Below are 25,796 nucleotides of genomic sequence, written 5' to 3' on the forward strand. Positions count from 1 at the left end.
GTATAAAATTTGGTCAAAGTCAGACTACACAAAGTTTGACCAAATTTATATCAAAAAATATGAACATCTGCAATATTAAAACTATATAATATGAAAATACATGTCATGGTGCATCTGATAATATTGATTTCATATTGTAAATGTTGATATTTTTTAATATAAAATTAGTCAAAGTTTACAAAGCTTGACTTTGACCGAACTTTATATGCAAACTAAGAAAAACAGAGGGAGTACTAAATCAGCTACACTTATTTTGAAACTGAGGAAATAGTATAAATATAAATCAGACGCCAATGTCTTTTCTTAAAAAAAAATCCCAAACCCTACCCACCCGCCTCCGCCGCCGTCAATGGCGAAGCGCCCGCGCCGGTCCTACTCCCTGGAGTCCCGCGTACGCCGAATCATCCTATCAGATGCCGGCCTCGCCATCCCCGGCTCCTCCGCCGACGACGTCGCCCGCGCCATTCGCTCCCGCCACCGCGAGTACCAACGCTACAAGCTTGAGTTATTCGCCTCCGTCGTCCGCCGTGCCATCTCCTCCCTACCGCCTCCCGGCGATGCCAGCTGCTCCGAAGACAGCGCCTCCGGCGCCTCCCGCCGCCGCCGCAGCCATGACGCCACATCGTCCTCCACCACCACCACCAACTCGCACTCGCCGCCTTCCCCCGCATATGACGTCACGAAATCGCTGTTACGCTCCTGCTACTCCTCCCAAACATCCAAACGAGACCCCGACGCTGACCAGCAGCTCGAGATGGAGCTCGCCGTGGAGAAGGCTCTCATGCGGCCTGATGCTCAAGGAGGCCACGGTGGCCAAAAAAGGGTAATGTTTGCTGACCTCGCGGGCATGGAGTCGGTGATAGAGCGGCTGATGCTGGAGGTGGTGGTCCCGCTGTGCCATCCGGAGCTGCCGCTGCACCTTGGAGTGCGGCCCGTGTCCGGGATTCTGCTGCACGGACCGCCAGGCTGTGGGAAGACCACGCTTGCCCAAGCAATTGCCGACGAGACCGGCGTGCCGTTCTACCCAACCTCGGCGACCGAATTAGTGTCTGGTGTCTCCGGTATGCGTCGGTTCTTAATTTGCACCAAGTTTGTGCATTACTAGCTCTTCTTGTGGATAAAGTTTAGTTATCAGGAGTAATTTTGTTCTTGCAGGAGGTTCTGAGGAGAACATCAGAACCCTGTTTAACAAGGCATACAGGACTGCTCCCTCAATTGTATTTATAGACGAGATAGATGCGATTGCGTCGAAGCGGGATGATATGCAGCGAGGAATGGAACGACGGGTGGTTACACAGTTGATGACATGCATGGATGAATTCCACCAGAACATTCCATCTGATGCCGATGACATGGAGGATGATTCACAATCATACGAGAAGAAGCCTGGCTATGTTATTGTTATTGGAGCTACAAACAGACCTGATGCTGTCGACCAAGCGCTTCGAAGACCAGGAAGGTTTGATCGGGAAATATATCTTGGTGTTCCCGATGAGAATGCCCGGAAACAGATACTGGAGAGGCTCACCCGGAAACTTCGATTGCCCCCGAAAGGCCAGTTTGATTTGTTGAAGATAGCAAAGGCCACGCCAGGATTCGTTGGTGCAGACTTGAAGGCGTTGGTTGATACAGCAGGGAGTGTAGCTATAAAAAGATTTTTTAATGCTAGAAAAGACAAGTTTCTCAAGGAAGGAAACAACCTGGACTACTTGAAGCATCCTTTGGATAAACACGAGGTGCAGCGCCTAAGTATTATTATGGATGACTTTGGGGTAATTAAGCTTTCCACCTTTTACATGTACACCCCTAGCTAGAATTCTTACATTTATCTCATCTAGTTTAAGATTTGTACTATTGAATAATGATCTTTCTCTCTCTCTCTTATTTGACTGTGTGTTGTTGAAGTATATGATGTGTGTTGATTTCATGGTTTCCAAGTTGACGTGGATGGTCATTTATGTTATTTTCTTGTCAAAAGTATGTTGTTCATATTACATTGCTTTTCTTCTTGTGCTGTGTGCTTTTTCATCCTGTTTTCTTCTGTTATTAGCTTTCCGTAGTGGGACCCATTTCTAACATACCTTGTTACTTCAATCGCTAAAGGAAGCCATTAAAGATATAGTTCAACCATCATTGAGAAGAGAAGGATTTTCTTCTGTGCCTGATGTCACATGGGCTTGTGTCGGAGGTCTTGATTCATTAAAGAAGGAATTGAACCGCTCCATCGTTCGATGTATCAAGTACCCTGAATATTATAAGGTGCATCATCTTAACTTTCTTCATTCTGTTATATGGTTTCAATAGTGATTTGGTCCCATAAAAGTTCAGTCCTCTTCACACTATGGACAGCTAATCGAATCATAAGACATCCATGGCGCTTATTTGAAATATTGTTTTCAAGCAATTTCTTTAACATTCTCTTTATCCTTTATTTGTGTTTTCATGTCCTCTCAAGAAATTTGGAGTAAACATGCAAGCTGGTGTGTTGCTGTTTGGACCTCCGGGCTGTGGGAAAACACTAATAGCAAAAGCAGTTGCACACGACGCAGGGGCTAATTTTATTCATATTAAGGTAGATTGATGCTTAGATTTCCATATTCTCAGTCAGTATACTCCTTCCATTTTCGTGGAAATTGCTTATTTACCGCTGATTATTGCTCATTCAAAAGAGTGTTGCTTGTTTAACTGTCAAAAACGGAATTGATTGCTCACATGCTATCGACTGCTAAGTGGCTGCTAAACTCCGTCGGTTAAATGGTTTTAAATTTATCTTTTCCTTTCTTTCTAAACGAGCATAAAAATATTACTCTGTACCTTATCTGTCACTAGAGAGAATGAACAAAGTGACGGTGCAGTTACCATTTTTTGCCTTTGCGACATCAGCATTGGCTTCTAATGATTCTGGATGAACCTCTTTGCCATTCTGGCATCTATATCCACAGCCCTTGCGAACTGGATATTGTTGTCGCCCATTTCCTTCTCTTGCCCTTGCTATTCTCAAAATACTTCTTTGGACATTGTTGCTGCCCTTTCTTTGCTTTCCCTTGCTACTCTCGACACCACTCTTGTGCAACCATAGAATCGCATCATCCGGTAATAGTGTTGAAGTGTATATGTGGATTGCCTAGCCCTTTCCATCAGTTCGGAATCTTGGTTCGTTCCGTTGGCCAGTGCATGAAGCTTGACAAATAGTACCTCTTGCAGCCATGGAATCCCATCCATGGAAGCCGCTGGCAGCCGGATTATTTTTTTTACAAATCAATTGATCTGGTTATTGTGCTGGTGCTGTTGTGAGTGGACCTTCTGTTCAACTGAGTTGAGGGTAGTTTTGGCATTACCGGGAGAAACTAACAGCTCTATACGATTTAACTGAAATCTTTTAATAGGATAATGGCGATGGTATGTTGGCAACGAATTGAGTTTTACAATGCTAACTACGCAATATTCATTTTTTAATAGCAAGTGAGCCATTGAGGAGTTATTCAGTGGTAAATAAGCAATTCCCTCTTCAGTTCTGTACAGACTGCTCAGATATTTCTTTCTCTGGAACTTTAGGGTCCTGAAGGATTGAACAAGTATGTTGGGGAGAGTGAAGCATATATAAGGAGGACATTCGCCCGTGCACGACTCAACTCCCCGTGCATTTTATTTTTTGACGAGGTAAAATTTCTGTTTAGCTATTTTTGTATTCCCTCCGTTCAGAAATAAATTTAAACTAAAACAGCGTCACTTGTTTCCAAATGGAGGTAGTATACTTTAATCTGTTGATGGGAACTTGGCTCAGTCTCTTAACAAATTTGCATGTTTGGTACATTTGTGCTACTGGAAGTGACCAGCAACTTGTGGGTCTTGGTTGTGAAGGTGCTTTTCTCATCATATGTTTCTCAAGTGTTTATTGACTGATGTGCCAGATAGATGCTTTGACAACAAAAAGAGGTATGGAGGGAGCATGGGTTGTTGAACGTCTCCTAAACCAGGTTTGGACATCTTATGTATCACCTGTATGTTTGGCAAAATACCGAGATTCTTTATTAATTTGTTTGTTCCTTTGCTCAGCGTTATTCTACTTGTTCTGATCGCAGTTACATATTGAACTTGATGGTGCTGATCAGCGTGAAGGTGTTTATGTTATTGGAGCTACAAATAGGTATTGTCAGCCACCGGGTTGTTCCTTTTTACTTATTTGTCCTTGAAAGGAAGGCGTCAACATGCAGTTTCATGTATGGTGCAGAATTGATGTGATAGATGATGCTCTTCTACGGCCTGGTAGATTGGGGCAGAAGTATTTTGTACCTTTGCCCAGTGCTAATGAGCGGCATTCGATATTAAAAGCCCTAATATGTTCTCAGAGAAAACCTGTATCCTGCACTGTTGATTTGGATGCATTTGCACGTCGTGAGGAGTGCAACAATCTCTCTGGCGCTGACCTAGCATCGCTGGTAATTTCTGTGCCTTTTCATTGAGTTGTCCCGTTAGAAAATTTTCAAAGTGGGCATTCTTTAATTCTTTGTGATGAAGCATGTACTTTAAGAGAACATCAAGGCAACTCACACACATGCTTCCTTCTTAGGTGGACGAAGCAGCCAAGGAAGCTTTGGATGAGAGTTTGGAACTCCTGGAGAATGGGGCATTATCAATAAGTTCACTGTGTTCAGTTGCTTCGATTGAATTATCGCACTTTGAGCAAGCTCTGTCTAAAATAAAGCCGTCGGTGTCAGAACAGGTACATGACATTCTGATAACCATTTATTTTGCTTCACCCTCTTATAGGAGCATGTCTTAACTTTTCTTGCTGTTGGTCATCACAGCAAAGGAAGCACTACGAGGCCTTGTCACAGAAATACTCGGCAATGTAACTGATCCATCACCATGTATCTGGGTGCCTCGGGAACCATCTTGATCTCTAAATGAGGGTTCCATGTATTATCTATATAAATCAGTTAAGAGTAGTACTAGGATGGATGCCTTCAAATTGCGTCATTTTTCATTTCCGAATGCACCTTTGTGCAGCGGGTATGCAAGGATATTACAATTTTCAATGGTCTTAATGTTGAATATGATCATAAAAGGGAGGTCCTTGTGTTGCGTTCCTTTTTTTTACCTTCACAAAGTCCGTTCATTCCACAAAAATGATATTTTTTTTGCATGAAACCAAAACCCTTCTTAAAATAGTCAAATCTTAAAAAACCCTGCTATTTTTCATTTCGAACGAACCTTTGTGCTACATCTATGCATGGATATTTCAATTTTCAACGGTTTTATTGTGGGATGTGATCATATACCAACATTAAGGCATCGGATCCCTTCAGAATTCTGAAGTTAAGCTCCTTATGTTGCATTCCTCTTCTTTTTCTTACCTTCATGAAGTCCGCTAATTCCACAAAAACAAAAATGTTCCATCAAATCGACACCCTTATATCAAAATAATCGAATATTGTGCAAGAAGTCCTCCAATAGCTGGTCTTAAATACTCCCTCTGTTCATTTTTATAAGAAGTTTTAGATGGTTCAGACAGCTCCCAAAACAGTTCAAAATAAGATCTAACCTATGACATACTGGTCTTAAATAAGAGGTATTGCTCACGAAGATCTAACCTACGACATACTGGTCTTAAATAAGAGCTATTGCTCACAAAGATGTAACCTACGACATACTCGCTCCGTTCCATAATATAAGGTGTATTGATTTCCGTGCAAGTCAACCGTTTGAATGTTTGACCAAGATTATACAATAAAATAACATCTGCAATACCTAATCGATAAAATATGAAGCTACTTTTTAAGATGGATTGAATGATATAAATTTTGTATTGTGGATATTGATATATTTTGCTAAAAACTTGGTCAAACATGCACTCATTTGACTTAAAAAAAATAAATAAAGGGCAGTACTCTGCGCCGGCACACCGGCGCAAGTTTCGGCCGGTCCACCCAGCGCCGTTCGATATAAAAACGCATAATCGTCAGATCTGTCCCGCACCGCATCCCCTTTCATCATCTTCCCCCACGGGAAAAAGAGGAGAAAAAAGGAAGCGCCGCAGCTCGTGGGATCCCGCACGCTAGCCTGCGCTGCCCTCATTTGGACCACCGCTGCCCCTGCTCGCCGCCGGTGAAGCAAAACATGACCCGCCTTCACCGCCGCCGCGCGAAGCAAAAAAATTACCGGTTCCAGCAAAATCAAAAGACGGTGGTAGAAATTTTTAGGTTGGTTCGGCAAAAATCAAAAAAAAACTAGGGGTGGTAGCAAAAACTCCTTATGCTTCCAGCAAGACTCTGGTAGTAGAAAATGGCGTCTCCGGTAGTAGCAAAAATCCAAGACGGTTGCAGCAAAAAAAAATCCGTCGCCGCCGTCGACCAAGACCGTTGTGGGTGGAGGGAGGGTAGGCAGAGATGCACGACGGAGCAGCAACAACTAGTGCTCCATGGCCAGAGGAGTGGAGGGAGAGAGGAGGAATCGAGCTCAAGAGGGCTTCCATGGTGAGAGGGATTTGATGAAGAAAGATAGATGCGGGTGCGACCGAGGATAAGGTAGCGGTGTGTGATGGGGAAAGGTAGCGGTGCGGGGCCAAGTCAGGTGCGTTTCGCGAGTGACCGGCCGAATACTCGGTCGGCGCACCGGGCACAAACATTATCCAAAAATAAATACACCTTATATAAAGAAATGGAGGGAGTATATAATTATCACTCAAGCGGATGAAACCAAGAATTTGAAATACAAAATAGAGATGAATTGTTCTTACAAGAAAAACTGCTAAAGTTTGGTGCTATTTTCAGCAGATTTCCGAAAGCATAGGGCTGGAGAGTGCAGAGACAACCACGAGTGCTGAACAACTAATACCATTTTCTTAATTCAATCATCCTCACGGTAAAGAAAATACCTTGATTGGTTCTAATATACCATAGAGTAATCCAAGTAGCCACTGGTTACAATTGACATCCAGTAAGAACAAGTAATAGAAAATGATTTACTGTGATTTAAAATAGAGTACGAAATGTGTTTTCGTATCTGAATCTGCCATACACTTAGATGTTGGGTTTCCTCCCATATTTTTCAGCAAAGATGCACCATGGGACTCAGTTGAGCCATACGTTTTAACCCACTCTTGCACTGGTTTGGCTTCTTGTGTGCTTGCACATTGCATGTAACTTACGATATACTCATGTTTTCAGTTTCCTCCCACATCTAAAACACGATAACATGATAGCTCCCACATCTAACTTTGCTCCATTTCTCTAATTTTGCGTGACTGATACAAACGGTCATGCCTCTAATTTGCTGAATTCCTATTCCGAGTTGCTTATTTATTAAGCCTGTAGGGGGAGCTCATCATAATTGTACCGTAGTTGGTCATTACATAGTTGTGGAGAGAAATGCGAATGTGATGACAGGTCATGCATTTAACATTTTTTTGCGAAATAAGTTGATGCATTTAGCAATGATGCTGTGTATACTTTATCACGAAATTTGTGCCCCCGAGGGTGTACATGTCCATGGTGCAGTGCGGGTACATGTACAAGCAGGACATGGAAGGCGACAAGCCGACAAGGTCCTAAAGTCGGTGCTTGCGACGCTCAAGGGAATTGCTGGCAGTGCTAATGAGCCCGCCATGATGGATTGAGTGTGTAGGAGCCTTGACCGGGAGGACGATTCTGACTCGGCGAGAGGCGGGGAAGCACATGCACGGATGGTTCATGTGCTTGGGCATCAATCACATGCGCAGGTTCCTGCAGAAGAACTTCGGGTCCAGCGTTTCCACTGTCAAGCCAGATCATGATAAGACGATGCCAGTTTGAATGTGATACATGATTAAGCTATATTGAATTACCACATTTTAGAACATGTCATCTATGGCCTAGCCCGCCAACTTGGGGCCCCGCAATAGAGAGGGTCATCACCAATCCTTGGCCTTCCTCTGGTGATACTAGCAGGACCAGACGGTCATGACCACCTTCCTTGAGTTGACCGAGGACATCCTCACACCCGTCGGGCCTAAGCCGCTCCCTGAGTTGGAGCCACTGGTCGCGTCGATCATGTCGTCCAGCCATTTAGCCCCAACAACTTCAAAGCCTTCTTCTTCAATTTGGAGAGCTCGTAGCGCAGCTACATCACATGTGCCCGATTGTGGGATACGAACATGTCGTGAAGCGTCTTCCACACCGTGGCTGAGGTGGTGAGCTATGTCCTTAATCATCAACCCAAGGAGGGCGATCAGATCATGACCGTCTGGTCCTGCTGGCACCAGTGGAGGAAGTCTTGAGCTTGGCACGCTCTTGGAGGGGTCTTTGGTTCCTTCAACGACGGTCCGTGGCAGCTAGCAGGCAACAACGCGACGATGGAGCAACTCTATAGCCGTACATGTCATCAGAGCTGAGGGCTAGGACGGCTTGTGTTTTCCACGAGGAAATTTTCTCTCACTCGGTGCAGCTTGATGAGGTTTCTGATCTACGCGATCGAGACCTGAGGAAATGTGCTGGTATTGTCACGAGGATGCCGGCGGAGGGTGGAAACGATGGCACCAGCAGTGGAAGGGAGACGAGATCGGGCTTCGATTGATAATGGGTTTGCCGTTGTTTGAATAAATCCGAGGCATACAATCAATCATTCGAAGACCAAGCAATCAAACAAACACGACACCAAGATTTGTTAACAAGGTTCACTAATATGGCTACATTCCTGAGGCATGACTACGAGCGCTCCTTTCCATGACACCGTCACAATACCGCACACCGGTGACCCGCGTGCCGGCACATGCCGTCGGCTCCCCCTTGCGCGTCTGTGCTATTATGTTGACATAGCCTACATCGTGTGTCTACCCCCGCTATATATGAAAGGCATAGGATACAAGTGTCCTACCAGGACACCATTACACATCCTATGTAAACACAATACAACTACAAGTCCAACTGTAACCTACCTTGTACACAATATTTGACACAACTCCAACAAACTCCACCTTGGCGAATATTCTCCACCATCTTAAATTTGTCCATGCGTCAAATTTCCATGTACATTGGCCTTGAGCTTATCCCATGAGAACCGCTGCTACTCCAAAGGCTTCATATGATTCCTCCTGCAACTTGTAGTCCCTTTTTTTCTTGACCACGATCAACACTCGAGCAAAATTAAGTTTCTTGTTACTCTAGTCCGTGCTCCCAACTTCCAGAGTATCCGTCCAACGCCATCACACACCGATCACTGATCTGTGTGAAAGTGAACAACTCACATATTGGGTGTCACACATAAGAGTTACCTGAACTCAACATCACCGCTCATTTCTTGACCGCCTATCTGAAACTTGAAGAAATTTTACCATTGCATGTAGTCACCCTGAGTCAAATTCGCAGTTGTCTCACCACATGTATGACCACCAGAGCCCTGGCCAGTCTCCATGTCCCGTGTGCACCGCACGCCTCGCCTCTATTACCGCGTTGAGCCTCCACTGTCCCGGTCGAGTCTCAAGGGTCGCGAACCCACACCACACAACCCCCACTGCAGAGTACCACCGATCATCACCAACCGATGACGAGTTTCACGCTACCATCAGACCACTGAGCTCCAGTCCGAACTGCATGTCACTCGCTTTTCCCCCTTGCTGAATAGGCTTCAATTTCCCGGATCCTTACATCGTAGCCCCTCAATCCAGCTCCACCTTCAACATGACTCCATGGCAGATGATCAGTCCACCCCGCGCCCCGTCGTCTTCAAGCTCTCATGTGCACCGTCTTGAATCAACCCCACGCTATAGCCTTGTCGAAGCTGTTGGGGAACGTAGTAATTTCAAAAAAATTCCTACGGACACACAGGATCATGGTGATGCATAGCAACGAGAGGGGAGAGTGTAGTCTACGTACCCTCGTAGACCGAAAGCGGAAGCGTTAGCACAACACGGATGATGTAGTCGTACGTCTTCACGATCCGACCGATCCAAGTACCGAACGCACGGCACCTCTAAGTTCAGCACACGTTCAGCTCGATGACGTCCCGCGAACTCCGATCCAGCAGAGCTTCACGGGAGAGTTCCGTCAGCATGACGGCGTGGTGACGGTGATGATGTTGCTACCGACGCAGGGCTTCTCCTAAGCACCGCTACGATATGATCGAGGTGGAATAGAATGGAGGGGGGCACCGCACACGGCTAAGAGATCAAGAGATCAATTGTTGTGTCTATGGGGTGCCCCCTGGCCACGTATATAAAGGAGTGGAGGAGGAGGAGAGGGCCGACCCCTATGGCGCGCCCTGGAGGAGTCCTACTCCCACCGGGAGTAGGATTCCTCCCCTTCCAAGTAGTAGGAGTAGGAGACAAGGAAGGGGAAGAGGGAAGAGAAGGAAGGAGGGGGCGCCGCCCCTCCCCCTAGTCCAATTCGGACTAGTCATTGGGGGGCGCGCGGCCTGCCTCTCTCTCTCCCCTAAAGCCCAATAAGGCCCATATACTTCTTCCCTCGTAAGCCCGTAACTCCCCAGTACTCCGAAAAATACCCGAACCACTCGGAACCTTTCCGATGTCCGAATATAGTCGTCCAATATATCGATCTTTACGTCTCAACCATTTCGAGACTCCTCGTCATGTCCCCGATCTCATCCGGGACTCCTAACTACCTTCGGTACATCAAAACACATAAACTCATAATACAAATCGTCACCGAACGTTAAGCGTGCGGACCCTACGGGTTCGAGAACTATGTAGACATTACCGAGACACGTCTCCGGTCAATAACCAATAGCGGAACCTGGATGCTCATATTGGCTCCCACATATTCTACGAAGATCTTTATCGGTCAAACCACATAACAACATACGTTGTTCCTTTGTCATCGGTATGTTACTTGCCCGAGATTTGATCGTCGGCATCTCAATACCTAGTTCAATCTCGTTACCGGCAAGTCTCTTTACTCGTTCTGTAATACATCATCCCGCAACTAACTCATTAGTTACAATGCTTGCAAGGCTTATAGTGATGTGCATTACTGAGTGGGCCCAGAGATACCTATCCGACAATCGGAGTGTGATACGTCTCCAACGTATCTATAATTTTTGATTGCTCCATGCTACTTTATCTACTGTTTTGGACTATATTGGGCTTTATTTTTCACTTTTATATTATTTTTGGGACTAACCTATTAACCGGAGGCCCAGCCCAAAATTGCTATTTTTTTTGCCTATTTCAGTATTTCGAGGAAACAGAATATCAAACGGAGTCCAAACGGAATGAAACCTTCGGGAACGTGATCTTCTCACCGAACGTGATCCAGGAGACTTGGACCCTACTCCAAGAAGTTTCCGGGGAGGTCACGAGGGTGGAGGGCGCCCCCCTGGGCGCGCCCCCCTGCCTCATGGGCCCCTCGGAGCTCCACCGACGTGCTTCTTCCGCCTATATATCTCCATATACCCTAAAAACATCAGAGAGCACAATAGATCGAGAGTTCTGCCGCCAGAAGCCTCCGTAGCCATTGAAAACCAATCTAGACCCGTTCCGGCACCCTGTCGGAGGGGGAAATCCTTCTCCGATGGCCATATTCATCATCCCGGTGCTCTCCATGACGAGGAGGGAGTAGTTCTCCCTCGGGGCTGAGGGTATGTAACAGTAGCTATGTGTTTGATGTCTCTCTCTCTCTCTCTCGTGTTCTTGAGATGATACGATCTTGATGTATCGCGAGCTTTGCTATTATAGTTGGATCTTATGTTTCTCCTCCCCCTCCTCTCTCTTGTAATGAATTGAGTTTTCCCCTTGAAGTAATCTTATCGGATTGAGTCTTTAAAGACTTGAGAACACTTGATGTATGTCTTGCCGTGGATATCTGTGGTGACAATGGGATACCACGTGCCACTTGATGTATGTTTTGGTGACCAACTTGCGGGTTTCGTGACATTGGGAACCTATGCATAGGGGTTGGCACACGTTTTCGTCGTGATTCTCTGGTAGAACTTTGGGGCACTCTTAAGGTCCTTTGTGTTGGATGAATAGATGAATCTGAGATTGTGTGACGCATATCGTATAATCATACCCACGGATACTTGAGGTGACATTGGAGTATCTAGGTGACATTAGGGTTTTGATTGATTTGTGTCTTAAGGTGTTATTCTAGTACGAACTCTAGGGCTGTTTGTGACACCTATAGGAATAGCCCAACGGATTGATTGGAAAGAATAACTTTGAGGTGGTTTCGTACCCTACCATAATCTCTTCGTTCGTTCTCCGCTATTAGTGACTTTGGAGTGACTCTTTGTTGCATGTTGAGGGATAGTTATGTGATCCAATTATGTTAGTATTGTTGAGGGAACTTACACTAGTGAAAGTATGAACCCTAGGCCTTATTTCCTATCATTGCAATACCGTTTACGCTCACTTTTACCATTAGTTACCTTGCTGTTTTTATAATTTCAGATTACAAATACCTTTATCTACCATCCATATTGCACTTGTATCACCATCTCTTCGCCGAGCTAGTGCACCTATACAATTTACCATTGTATTGGGTGTGTTGGGGACACAAGAGACTCTTTGTTATTTGGTTGCAGGGTTGCTTGAGAGAGACCATCTTCATCCTACGCCTCCTACGGATTGATAAACCTTAGGTCATCCACTTGAGGGAAATTTGCTAGTGTCCTACAAACCTCTGCACTTGGAGGCCCAACAACGTCTACAAGAAGAAGGTTGTGTAGTAGACATCAAGCTCTTTTCTGGCGCCGTTGCCGGGGAGGTTAGCGCTTGAAGTTATATCTTTAGATCTTGCAACCGAGTCTTTTAATTTCTTGTTTTATCACTAGTTTAGTCTATAAAAGAAAACTACAAAAAAATGGAATTGAGTTTGTCTCATACGCTTCATCTTTTTAATATCTTTTGTGAGTATGATGGAAAGGATAATTGTGCTCAAGTGCTAGAAGAAGAAATCTATAAAATGTTTGGAACTAAATATTTGAATGATGAGCATGATTGCAATGTTGTTAGTATGAATTCCTTGAATATTCATGATGCTAATGATATGCAAAGCCACAAGCTTGGGGAAGCTATCTTTGATGAAGATGATATTTTTTGTCCCCCAAGTTTTGATGAGCAAATTTATTATGATGAAAGCATGCCTCCTATCTATGATGATTATTGTGATGACATGTATGCTTTAAAGAATAATGATAACAATGAAACTTGTCATCTTGATTTCATTTTTCAATCCCATGATAATTATTTTATTGAGTTTGCTCCCACTACTATTCAAGAGAATAATTTTGCTTATGTGGAGAGTAGTAAATTTTCTATGCTTGTAGATCATGAAAAGAATCTTTAGGTGATGGTTATATTGTTGAATTCATTCATGATGCTACTGAAAATTATTATGAGGGAGGAACATATGCTTGTAGGAATTGCAATAATATCAAATTTCCTCTCTATGTGCTTAAGATCTTGAAGTTATGCTTGTTTTGCCTTCCTATGCTAGTTGATTATTGTTCCCATAAGTTGTTTTCCCACAAAATCCCTATTCATAGGAAGTGGGTTAGACTTAAATGTGCTAGTCATATTCTTCATGATGCTCTCTTTATGTTTCAATTCTTATCTTTTATGTGAGCATCATTGAAATCATCATGCCTAGCTAGGGGCGTTAAACGATAGCGCTTGTTGGGAGGCAACCCAACTTTATTTTTGTTCCTTGCTTTTTGTTCCTGTTTAGTAATAAATAATTCATATAGCCTCTATTTAGATGTGGTTTTATGCTTTTAATTAGTGTTTGTGCCAAGTAGAACCTTTGGGAAGACTTGGGGAGAGTCTTTTTGATCATGCTGTAAAAAACAGAAACTTTAGCGCTCACGAAGATTGCTGCCAGTTTTTATTGGAGAGTGATATTGAGTTAATTCATTTTGAAGATGATTAATAGATAAATTCCTCAGGTCCAGAAATTTATTTGAGAATTTTATGAGTTCCATAAGTATATGTTTGATCCAGATTACTACAGAATGTTCTGTTTTTGACAGATTCTGTTTTCGATGTGTTGTTTGCTTATTTTGATGAATCTATGGCTAGTAAAATAGTTTATAAACCATAGAGAAGTTGGAATACAGTAGGTTTAACACCAATATAAATAAAGAATGAGTTCATTACAGTACCTAAGTGGTGATTTATTTTCTTATACTAACGGAGCTTACGAGTTTTCTACTTTAAGTTTTGTGTTGTGAAGTTTTCAAGTTTTGGGTAAGGATTCGATGGACTATGGAACAAGGAGTGGTAAGAGCCTAATCTTGGGGATTCCCAAGGCACCCCAAGGTAATATTCAAGGAAAACCAAGAGCCTAAGCTTGGGGATGCCCCGGAAGGCATCCCCTCTTTCGTCTTCGTTCATTGGTAACTTTACTTGAAGCTATATTTTTATTCACCACATGATATGTGTTTTTCTTGGAGCGTCGATTTATTTTGTTAGGGTTTGCTTGCTGTTATTTAGAACAATGTTTTTCATCTTTTATTTCAATAAAAGTGGCATTGATAGCCTTCACTATGCCTATGTTACAAGTATACATGTCGCTGTTTGAAAACAGAAAGTTTACCGCTGTTGCAATAATTCCCTAGAAAAGTAAGAATGTGATGAAATGTTGAAACCTTTTGCATATTAAGCTCTGATAAATTTACTACAGTGGGAATTTTCTTTCATAATTTTTGGAGCTAGGGAAGTATGGATGTTGCAGCATTCTTTACAGACTATCCTGTTTAGGCAGATTGCTGTTATGTTTGCATTGTTTGCATATGTTTGCTTCTTTAATGATTCTATTTGAGGATAGGACTATTAAATATGCAGAGGAATTTAGTATGAAATATTGAATAATAATTTTAGTTATTTTCCACAGTAGAGTATGATAAGGTTTTTGCAATAGTTTATACTAACCTATCTCACGAGTCCCTGTTGAGTTTTGTGTGGATGAAGCTTTTGAGATTTAGGGAGACCGTGATATTAGAGGAATTAAGGAGACACAAAAGCTCAAGCTTGGGGATGCCCAAGGCATCCCAATATAATATTTCAAGAAGTCTCGAGCATCTAAACTTGGGGATGCCCCGGTTGGCATCCCACCTTTCTTCTTCAACAATTATTGGTTAGTTTCGGTTGATCCTAAGTTTTTGCTTATTAACATGATGTTTGCTATTATTAGATGTCATTTTATTTTGTTTTACTTGCTTTTTGAATAAATTATCAAGATCTTAAATTATTAAATGTTAGAGAGTCTTCACATAGTTGCATAATTATTCGACTACTCATTAATCTTCACTTATATCTTTTGGAGTAGTTTGTCATTTTCTCTAGTGCTTCACTTAGATTATTTTGAGAGTCTTAAATAGCATGGTAATTTGCTTAAAATCCTAATATGCTTGGTATTCAAGATATGTGAAACTTTCTTTTTAGTGGGTTGAATACTAAGATAAGTTTGATGCTTGATAATTGTTTTGAGATATGGCGGTGATAATATCATAGTCGTGCTAGTTGAGTAGTTGTGAATTTGAGAAATACTTGTGTTGAAGTTAGCAAGTCCCGTAGCATGCACGCATGGTTAAAGTTGTGTAACAAATTTGAAGCATGAAGTGTACCTGGCTTGTGCATCCTTATGAGTGGCGGTCGGGGACGAGCGATGGTCTTTTCCTACCAATCTATCCCCCTAGGAGCATGCGCGTAGTACTTGATTTTTGATGACTTCTAAATTTTTGCAATAAGTATATGAGTTCTTTTGACTAATGTTGAGTCCATGGATTATACGCACTTTTACCTTTCCGCCATTTGCTAGCCTCTTCGGTACCGTGCATTGCCCTTTCTCACATTGAGAGTTGGTGCAAACTTCGCCGGTGCATCCAAACCCCGTGATATGATACGCTCTTTCACACATAAACCTCCCTATATCTTCCTCAAGACAGCCACCATACCTACCTATCATGGCATTTCCATAGCCATTCCGAGATATATTGCCATGCAACTTCCATCATCATCATCATCATCATCATCATCATCATGACATGCTTTACTTTTTTCATATTGCCATTGCATGATCTTGTAGTTGACATCGTATTTGTGGCAAAGCCACCATGCATTATTTTTCATACATGTCACTCTTGATTCATTGCACCATCCTGGTACACCTCCGGAGGCATTCATATAGAGTCATATCTTGTTCTAGTATCGAGTTGTAATCATTATGTTGTAATCAATAGAAGTGTGATGATCATCATTATTAGAGCATTGCCCAAAAAAAGAGAGAAAGGCCAAAAAGAAAAAAAAAAGAAAGGCCCCCAAAAAAGAGAGAAAATAAAAAGGGCAATGCTACTATCTCTTTTTCCACACTTGTGCTTCAAAGTAGCACCTTGTTCTTCATGTAGTGAGTCTCATATATTGTGCTTCAAAGTAGCACCATGATTTTCATATAGTGAGTCTCATAAGTTGTCTTGTTCATACTAGTGGGAAATTTTTCATTTTAGAACTTGGCTTGTATATTCCAACGATGGGCTTCCTCAAAATGCCCTAGGTCTTCATGAGAAAGTAAGTTGGATGCACACCCACTAGTTTTATTTTGTTGAGCATTCTTAGCTCTAGTGCATCCGTTGCATGGCAATCCCTACTCCTTGCATTAACATCAATTGATGGGCATCTCCATAGCTCATTGATTAGCCTCGTTGATGTGAGACTTTCTCCTTTTTTGTCTTCTCCACACAATCCCCATCATCATATTCTATACCACCCATAGTGCTATGTCCATGGCTCGCGCTCATGTATTGCATGAAGGTTGAAAAAGTTTGAGATTATTTGAGTATGAAACAATTGCTTAGCTTGTCATCGAGGGTATAGAAGTTGGGAACATCTTTGTGTGACGAAAATGAAGCATAGCCTAACTATATGATTTTGTAGGGATGAACTTCCTTTGGCCATGTTATTTTGAGATGACATAATTGTTTGATTAGTATGCTTGAAGTATTATCATTTTTATGTCAATATGAACTTTTGTCTTGAACCTTTCGGATCTGAATATTCATACCATGATTAAGAAGATTTACATTGAAATTATGCCAAAGTATCACTCCGCATCAAAAATTCTCTTTTTATCATTTACCTACTCGAGGACGAGCAGGAATTAAGCTTGGGAATGCCTGATACGTCTCCAACGTATCTATAATTTTTGATTGCTCCATGCTACTTTATCTACTGTTTTGGACTATATTGGGCTTTATTTTCCACTTTTATATTATTTTTGGGACTAACCTATTAACCGGAGGCCCAGCCCAGAATTGCTGTTTTTTGCCTATTTCAGTATTTCGAGGAAACAGAATATCAAACGGAGTCCAAACGGAATGAAACCTTCGGGAACGTGATCTTCTCACCGAACGTGATCCAGGAGACTTGGACCCTACTCCAAGAAGTTTCCGGGGAGGTCACGAGGGTGGAGGGCGCCCCCCTGGGCGCGCCCCCTGCCTCGTGGGCCCCTCGAAGCTCCACCGACGTGCTTCTTCCGCCTATATATCTCCATATACCCTAAAAACATCAGAGAGCACAATAGATCGAGAGTTCCGCCGCCATAAGCCTCCGTAGCCACTGAAAACCAATCTAGACCCGTTCCGGCACCCTGTCGTAGGGGGAAATCCTTCTCCGGTGGCCATATTCATCATCCCAGTGCTCTCCATGACGAGGAGGGAGTAGTTCTCCCTCGGGGCTGAGGGTATGTAACAGTAGCTATGTGTTTGATCTCTCTCTCTCTCTCGTGTTCTTGAGATGATACGATCTTGATGTATCGCGAGCTTTGCTATTATAGTTGGATCTTATGTTTCTCCTCCCCCTCTTCTCTCTTGTAATGAATTGAGTTTTCCCCTTGAAGTAATCTTATCGGATTGAGTCTTTAAAGACTTGAGAACACTTGATGTATGTCTTGCCGTGGATATCTGTGGTGACAATGGGATACCACGTGCCACTTGATGTATGTTTTGGTGACCAACTTGCGGGTTTCGTGACATTGGGAACCTATGCATAGGGGTTGGCACACGTTTTCGTCGTGATTCTCCGGTAGAACTTTGGGGCACTCTTTGAGGTCCTTTGTGTTGGATGAATAGATGAATCTGAGATTGTGTGACGCATATCGTATAATCCTACCCATGGATACTTGAGGTGACATTGGAGTATCTAGGTGACATTAGGGTTTTGATTGATTTGTGTCTTAAGGTGTTATTCTAGTACGAACTCTAGGGCTGTTTGTGACACCTATAGGAATAGCCCAACGGGTTGATTGGAAAGAATAACTTTGAGGTGGTTTCGTACCCTACCATAATCTCTTCGTTCGTTCTCCTCTATTAGTGACTTTGGAGTGACTCTTTGTTGCATGTTGAGGGATAGTTATGTGAATATGTTAGTATTGTTGAGGGAACTTACACTAGTGAAAGTATGAACCCTAGGCCTTATTTCCTATCATTGCAATACCGTTTACGCTCACTTTTACCATTAGTTACCTTGCTGTTTTTATAATTTCAGATTACAAATACCTTTATCTACCATCCATATTGCACTTGTATCACCATCTCTTCGCCGAGCTAGTGCACCTATACAATTTACCATTGTATTGGGTGTGTTGGGGACACAAGAGACTCTTTGTTATTTGGTTGCAGGGTTGCTTGAGAGAGACCATCTTCATCCTACGCCTCCTACGGATTGATAAACCTTAGGTCATCCACTTGAGGGAAATTTGCTACTGTCCTACAAACCTCTGCACTTGGAGGCCCAACAACGTCTACAAGAAGAAGGTTGTGTAGTAGACATCAGAGTGACAAATCCTAATCTCGAAATACGCCAACCCAACAAGTACCTTCGGAGAAACCTGTAGAGCACTTCTATAATCACCCAATTACATTGTGACGTTTGGTAGCACACAAAGTGTTCCTCCGGTAAACGGGAGTTGCATAATCTCATAGTCATAGGAACATGTATAAGTCATGAAGAAAGCAATTTCAACATACTAATCGATCAAGTGCTAAGCTAACGGAATGGGTCAAGTCAATCACATCATTCTCCTAATGATGTGATCGCGTTAATCAAATGACAACTCATGTCTATGGTTAGGAAACATAACCATCTTTGATCAACGAGCTAGTCAAGTAGAGGCATACTAGTGACATTCTGTTTGTCTATGTATTCACACATGTACCATGTTTCCGGTTAATACAATTCTAGCATGAATAATAAACATTTATCATGAAATAAGGAATAAATAATAACTTGATTATTGTCTCTAGGGCATATTTTACCAACACCCAAAGGGTTTACTAGAGTCAATAATCTAGTTCACATTGCTATGTGATTAACACCCAAAGAGTACTAAGGTGTGATCATGTTTTGCTTGTGAGAGAAGTTTAGTCTACGGGTCTGCCACATCCAGATCCGTATGTATTTTGCAAATTTCTATGTCAACAATGCTCTGCACGGAGCTACTCTACCTAATTGCTCCCACTTTCAAAATGTATCCAGATTGAGACTTAGAGTCATCTGGATCAGTGTCAAAATTTGCATCGACGTAACCCTTTATGACAAACCTTTTGTCACCTCCATAATCAAGAAACATATCCTTATTCCACTAAGGATAATTTTGACCGCTGTCCAGTGATCTACTCCTAGATCATTATTGTACTAGCTTGCTAAACACAGTGTAGGGCATACAACAGATCTGGTACACAGCATGGCATACTTTATAGAAATTATGGCTGAGGCATAGGGAATGACTTTCATTCTCTTTCTATCTTCTGTCGTGGTCGGGCTTTGAGTCTTACTCATTTTCACACCTTGTAACATAGGTAAGAACTCTTTCTTTGACTGTCCCATTATGAACTACTTTAAAATCTTGTCAAGGTATGTACTCATTGAAAAAACTTATCAAGCGTCTTGATCTATCTCTATAGATCTTGATGCTTAATATGTAAGTAGCTTCACCGAGGTCTTTATTTGAAAAAAATCCTTTCAAATACTCCTTTATGCTTTCCAGAAAATTCTACATTATTTTTTATCAACAATAGGTCATTCATATATATTTATTAAAAATGTTTTAGTGCTCCCACTCACTTTCTTGTAAATACATGCTTCACCACAAGTCTGTATAAAACTATATGCTTTGATCAACTCATCAAAGCGTATATTCCAACTCTGAGATGCTTGCACCAGTCCATAGATGGATCGCTGGAGCTTGCACATTTTGTTAGCACCTTTAGGATCGACAAAACCTTCTGATTGCATCATATACAACTCTTCTTAATAAAACCATTAAGGAATGTAGTTTTGACATCCATTTGCCAGATTTCATAAAATGTGGCAATTTGCTAACATGATTCGGATAGACTTAAGCATCGCTACGAGTGAGAAAATCTCATCGTAGTCAACACCTTGAACTTTTTCAAAACCTTTTTCAACAAGTCTAGCTTTGTAGATACTAGATAGTAAAACTACTATCAGCGTCCGTCTTGCTCTTGAAGATCCATTTATTTTCTATGGCTTGCATCAGGCAAGTCAACTAAAGTCCACACTTTGTTCTCATACACGGATCCCATCTCAGATTTCATGGCCTCAAGCCATTTCGCGGAATCCGGGCTCATCATCGCTTCCTCATAGTTCGTAGGTTCATCATGGTCAATTAACATGACCTTCAGAACATGATTACCGTACCACTCTGGTGCGGATCTCACTCTGGTTGACCTACGAGGTTCGGTAGTAACTTGATCTGAAGTTACATGATCATCATCATTAGCTTCCTCATTAATTGGTGTAGGAGTCACAGAAATAGATTTCTGTGATGAACTACTTTCTAATAGGGGAGCAGGTATAGTTACCTCATCAAGTTCTGCTTTCCTCCCACTCACTTATTTCGAAAGAAACTCCTTCTCTAGAAAGGATCCATTCTCAGCAACAAATATCTTGCCTTCGGATCTGTGATAGAAGGTGTACCTAACAGTTACTTTTGGGTATCCTATGAAGATGCACTTCTCCGACTTGGGTTTGAGCTTATCAAGATGAAACTTTTTCACATAAGCATCACAACCCCAAACTTTAAGAAACGACAGCTTAGGTTTCTTGCTAAACCACAGTTGATACGGTGTCGTCTCAATGGATTTAGATGGTGCCCTTTTTAATGTGAATGCAGCTGTCTCTAATGCATAACCTCAAAACGATAGTGGTAAATCGGTAAGAGACATCATAGATTGCACTATATCAAATAAAGTATGGTTGATGACGTTTGGACACACCATTACGTGGTGGTGTTCTAGGTGGCATGAGTTTGTGAAACTATTCCACATTGTTTTAATTGAAGGCCAAACTCGTAACGCAAATATCCGCCTCTGCGATTAGATCGTAGAAACTTTATTTTCTTGTTACGATGATTTTCCACTTCACTATGAAATTCTTTGAACTTGTCAAATGTTTCAGACTTAAGTTTCTTCAAGTAGATATACCCATATCTGCTCAAATCATCTGTGAAGGTCAGAAAAATAACGATACCCGCCGCGAGCCTCAACACTCATCGGACTGCATACATCAATATGTATTATTTCCAACAAGTCTGTTGCTCGCTCCATTGTTCCGGAGAACGGAGTCTTAGTCATCTTACCCATGAGGCATGGTTCGCAAGCATCAACTGATTCATAATCAAGTGATTCCAAAAGCCCATCAGCATGGATTTTCTTCATGCGCTTTACACCGATATGACCTAAACGGCAGTGCCACAAATAAGTTGCACTATCATTATCAACTTTGCATCTCTTGGCATCAATATTATGAATATGTGTATCACTACGATCGAGATCCAACAAACTATTTTCATTGGGTGTATGACCATAGAAGGTTTTATTCATATAAACAGAACAACAATTATTCTCTGATTTTAAATGAATAACTTTATTGCAATAAACATGATCAAATCATATTCATGCTCAACGCAAACGCCAAATAACATTTATTTAGGTTTAACACTAATCCCGAAAGTATAGGGAGTGTGCGATGATGATCATATCAATCTTGGAACCACTTCCAACACACATCGTCACTTCACCCTTAACTAGTCTCTATTTATTCTGTAACTCCTGTTTCGAGTTACTAATTTTTAGCAACCGAACAAGTATCAAATACCCAGGGGCTACTATAAATACTAGTAAGGTACACATCAATAACCTGTATATCAAATATACCCTTGTTCACTTTGCCCTCCTTGTTATCCAATAAATATTCAGGGCATTTCCGCTTCCAGTGACCAGTCCCTTTGCAGTAGAAGCACTTAGTCTCAGGCTTAGGTCCAAACTTGGGCTTCTTCACTTGAGCAGCAACTTGCTTGCCGTTCTTCTTGAAGTTCCCTTTCTTTCCCTTTACCCTTTTCTTGAAACTAGTGGTCTTGTTAATCATCAACACTTGATGCTCTTTCTTGATTTCTACCTTCATCGATTTCATCATCATGAAAAGCTCGGGAATCGTTTACGTCATCCCTTGCATACTATAGTTCATCACGAAGTTCTACTAACTTGGTGATGGTGACTAGAGAATTCTGTCAATCACTATTTTATCTCGAAGATTAACTCCCACTTGATTCAAGCGATTGTAGTACCCAGACAATCTGAGCACATGCTCACTGCTTGAGCTATTCTCCTACATCTTTTAGCTATAGAACTTTTTTGGAGACTTCATATCTCTCAACTCGGGTATTTTCTTGAAATATTAACTTCAACTCCTGGAACATCTCATATGATCCATGACGCTCAAAACGTCTTTGAAGTCCCGATTCTAAGTTGTTAAGCATGGTGCAGTAAACTATCAAGTAGTCATCATATTGAGCTAGCCAAACGTTCATAACGTCTGCATCTGCTCCTGCAATAGGTCTGTCACCTAGCGGTGCATCAAGGACATAATTCTTCTGTGCAACAATGGGGATAATCCTCAGATCATGGATCCAATCCGCATCATTGCTATTAACATCTTTCAACTTAGTTTTCTCTAGGAACATATCAAAAATAAAACAGGGGAGCTAAACGCGAGCTATTGATCTACAACATAGATATGCTAATACTACCAGGACTAAGTTCATGATAAATTTAAGTTCAATTAATCATATTACTTAAGAACTCCCACTTAGATAGACATCCCTCTAATCATCTAAGTGATCACGTGATCCAAATCAACTAAACCATGTCCGATCATCACGTGAGATGGAGTAGTTTTCAATGGTGAACATCACTATGTTGATCATATCTACTATATGATTCACGCTTGACCTTTCGGTCTCAGTGTTCCGAGGCCATATCTGCATATGCTAGGCTCGTCAAGTTTAACCCGAGTATTCCGCGTGTGCAAAACTGGCTTGCACTCGTTGTAGATGAACGTAGAACTTATCACACCCGATCATCATGTGGTGTCCTCGGCACGACGAACTTTGGCAACGGTGCATACTCAGGGAGAACACTTTTATCTTGAAATTTAGTGAGAGATCGTCTTATAATGCTACCGTCAATCAAAGCAAAATAAGACGCATAAAGGATAAACATCACATGCAATCAATATAAGTGATATGATATGGCCATCATCATCTTGTGCTTGTGATCTCCATCTCCAAAGCACCATCATGATCACCATCGTCATCGGCGCGGCACCTTGATCTCCACCGTAGCATCTTTGTCGTCTCGCCAACTATTGCTTCTACGACTATCGCTACCGCTTAGTGATAAAGTAAAGCATCACAGGGCGATTGCATTGCATACAATAAAGCGACAACCATATGGCTCCTGCCAGTTGTCGATAACTCGGTTACAAAACATGATCATCTCATACAATAAAATATAGAATCATGTCTTGACCATATCACATCACAACATGCCCTGCAAAAACAAGTTAGACGTCCTCTACTTTGTTATTGCAAGTTTTACGTGGCTGCTATGGGCTGAGCAAGAACCGTTCTTACTTACGCATCAAAACCACAACGATAGTTTGTCAAGTTAGTGCTGTTTTAACCTTCTCAAGAACCGGGCGTAGCCACACTCGGTTCAACTAAAGTTGGAGAAACTGACACCCGCCAGCCACCTATGTGCAAAGCACGTCGGTAGAGCCAGTCTCGCGTAAGCGTATGCGTAATGTCGGTATGGGCCGCTTCATCCAGCAATACCGCCAAACCAAAGTATGACATGATGGTAAGCAGTATGACTTGTATCGCCCACAACTCACTTGTGTACTCGTGCATATAACATCTACGCATAAAACCTGGCTCGGATGCCACTGTTGGGGAACGTAGTAATTTCAAAAAAATTCCTACGCACACACAGGATCATGGTGATGCATAGCAACGAGAGGGGAGAGTGTAGTCCACGTACCCTCGTAGACCGAAAGCGCAAGCGTTAGCACAACGCGGATGATGTAGTCGTACATCTTCACGATCCGACCGATCCAAGTACCGAATGCACGGCACCTCTGAGTTCAGCACATGTTCAGCTCGATGACGTCCCGCGAACTCCGATCCAGCAGAGCTTCACGGGAGAGTTCCGTCAGCACGACGGCGTGATGACGGTGATGATGTTGCTACCGACGCAGGGCTTCTCCTAAGCACCGCTACGATATGATCGAGGTGGAATATGGTGGAGGGGGGCACCGCACACGACTAAGAGATCAAGAGATCAATTGTTGTGTCTATGGGGTGCCCCCTGGCCACGTATATAAAGAAGTGGAGGAGGGGGAGAGGGCTGGCCCCTATGGCGCGCCCTGGAGGAGTCCTACTCTCACCAGGAGTAGGATTCCTCCCCTTCCAAGTAGTAGGAGTAGGAGACAAGGAAGGGGAAGAGGAAAGAGAAGGAAGAAGGGGGCGCCGCCCCTTCCCCTAGTCCAATTCGGACTAGTCATTGGGGGAGGGGGGGCGCGGCCTGCCTCTCTCTCTCCCCTAAAGCCCAATAAGGCCCATATACTTCTTCCCCCGTATTCCCGTAACTCCCTGGTACTCCGAACCACTCAGAACCTTTTCGATGTCCGAATATAGTCGTCCAATATATCGATCTTTACGTCTCGACCATTTCGAGACTCCTCGTCATGTCCCCGATCTCATCCTGGACTCTGAACTACCTTCGGTACATCAAAACACATAAACTAATAATACAAATCGTCACCGAACGTTAAGCGTGCGGACCCTACGGGTTCGAGAACTATGTAGACATGACCGAGACACGTCTCCGGTCAATAACCAATAGCAGAACCTGGATGCTCATATTGGCTCCCACATATTGTACGAAGATCTTTATCGGTCAAACCGCATAACAACATACGTTGTTCCCTTTGTCACCGGTATGTTATTTGCCCGAGATTTGATCGTCGGTATCTCAATACCTAGTTCAATCTCGTAACTGGCAAGTCTCTTTACTCATTCCGTAATACATCATCCCGTAACTAACTAATTAGTTACAATGCTTGCAAGGCTTATAGTGATGTGCATTACTGAGTGGGCCCAGAGATACCTCTCCGACAATTGGAGTGAGAAATCCTAATCTCGAAATACGCCAACCCAACAAGTACCTTCGGAGACACCTGTAGAGCACCTCTATAATCACCCAGTTACATTGTGACGTTTGGTAGCACATAAAGTGTTCCTCCGGTAAATGGGAGTTGCACAATCTCATAGTCATAGGAACATGTATAAGTCATGAAAAAAGCAATAGCAACATATACTAAACGATCAAGTGCTAAGCTAAGGAATGGGTCAAGTCAATCACATCATTCTCCTAATGATGTGATCGCGTTAATCAAATGACAACTCATGTCTATGGTTAGGAAACATAACCATCTTTGATCATCGAGC

General features: G+C 42.5%; 1 protein-coding gene across 1 annotated transcript; it reads left to right on the plus strand.

Moving 5' to 3' along the window:
• The first annotated feature begins 349 nt into the window (after window positions 1–349).
• On the plus strand, window positions 350–4,856 carry LOC125528997 (cell division control protein 48 homolog C-like). The gene is made up of 10 exons (XM_087517074.1): window positions 350–1,061; window positions 1,156–1,772; window positions 2,104–2,259; window positions 2,456–2,572; window positions 3,556–3,660; window positions 3,912–3,977; window positions 4,083–4,147; window positions 4,232–4,439; window positions 4,571–4,723; window positions 4,809–4,856. Exons 1-10 carry the CDS (start codon window positions 350–352, stop codon window positions 4,854–4,856), a joined length of 2,247 nt encoding a protein of 748 aa, XP_087373200.1.
• Window positions 4,857–25,796: the final 20,940 nt, after the last annotated feature.

This window comes from Triticum urartu, chromosome 3A (genome assembly GCF_056163025.1).
Source record: "Triticum urartu cultivar PI428250 chromosome 3A, HENAU_Tu73, whole genome shotgun sequence".
NCBI classification, from domain to species: domain Eukaryota; kingdom Viridiplantae; phylum Streptophyta; class Magnoliopsida; order Poales; family Poaceae; genus Triticum; species Triticum urartu.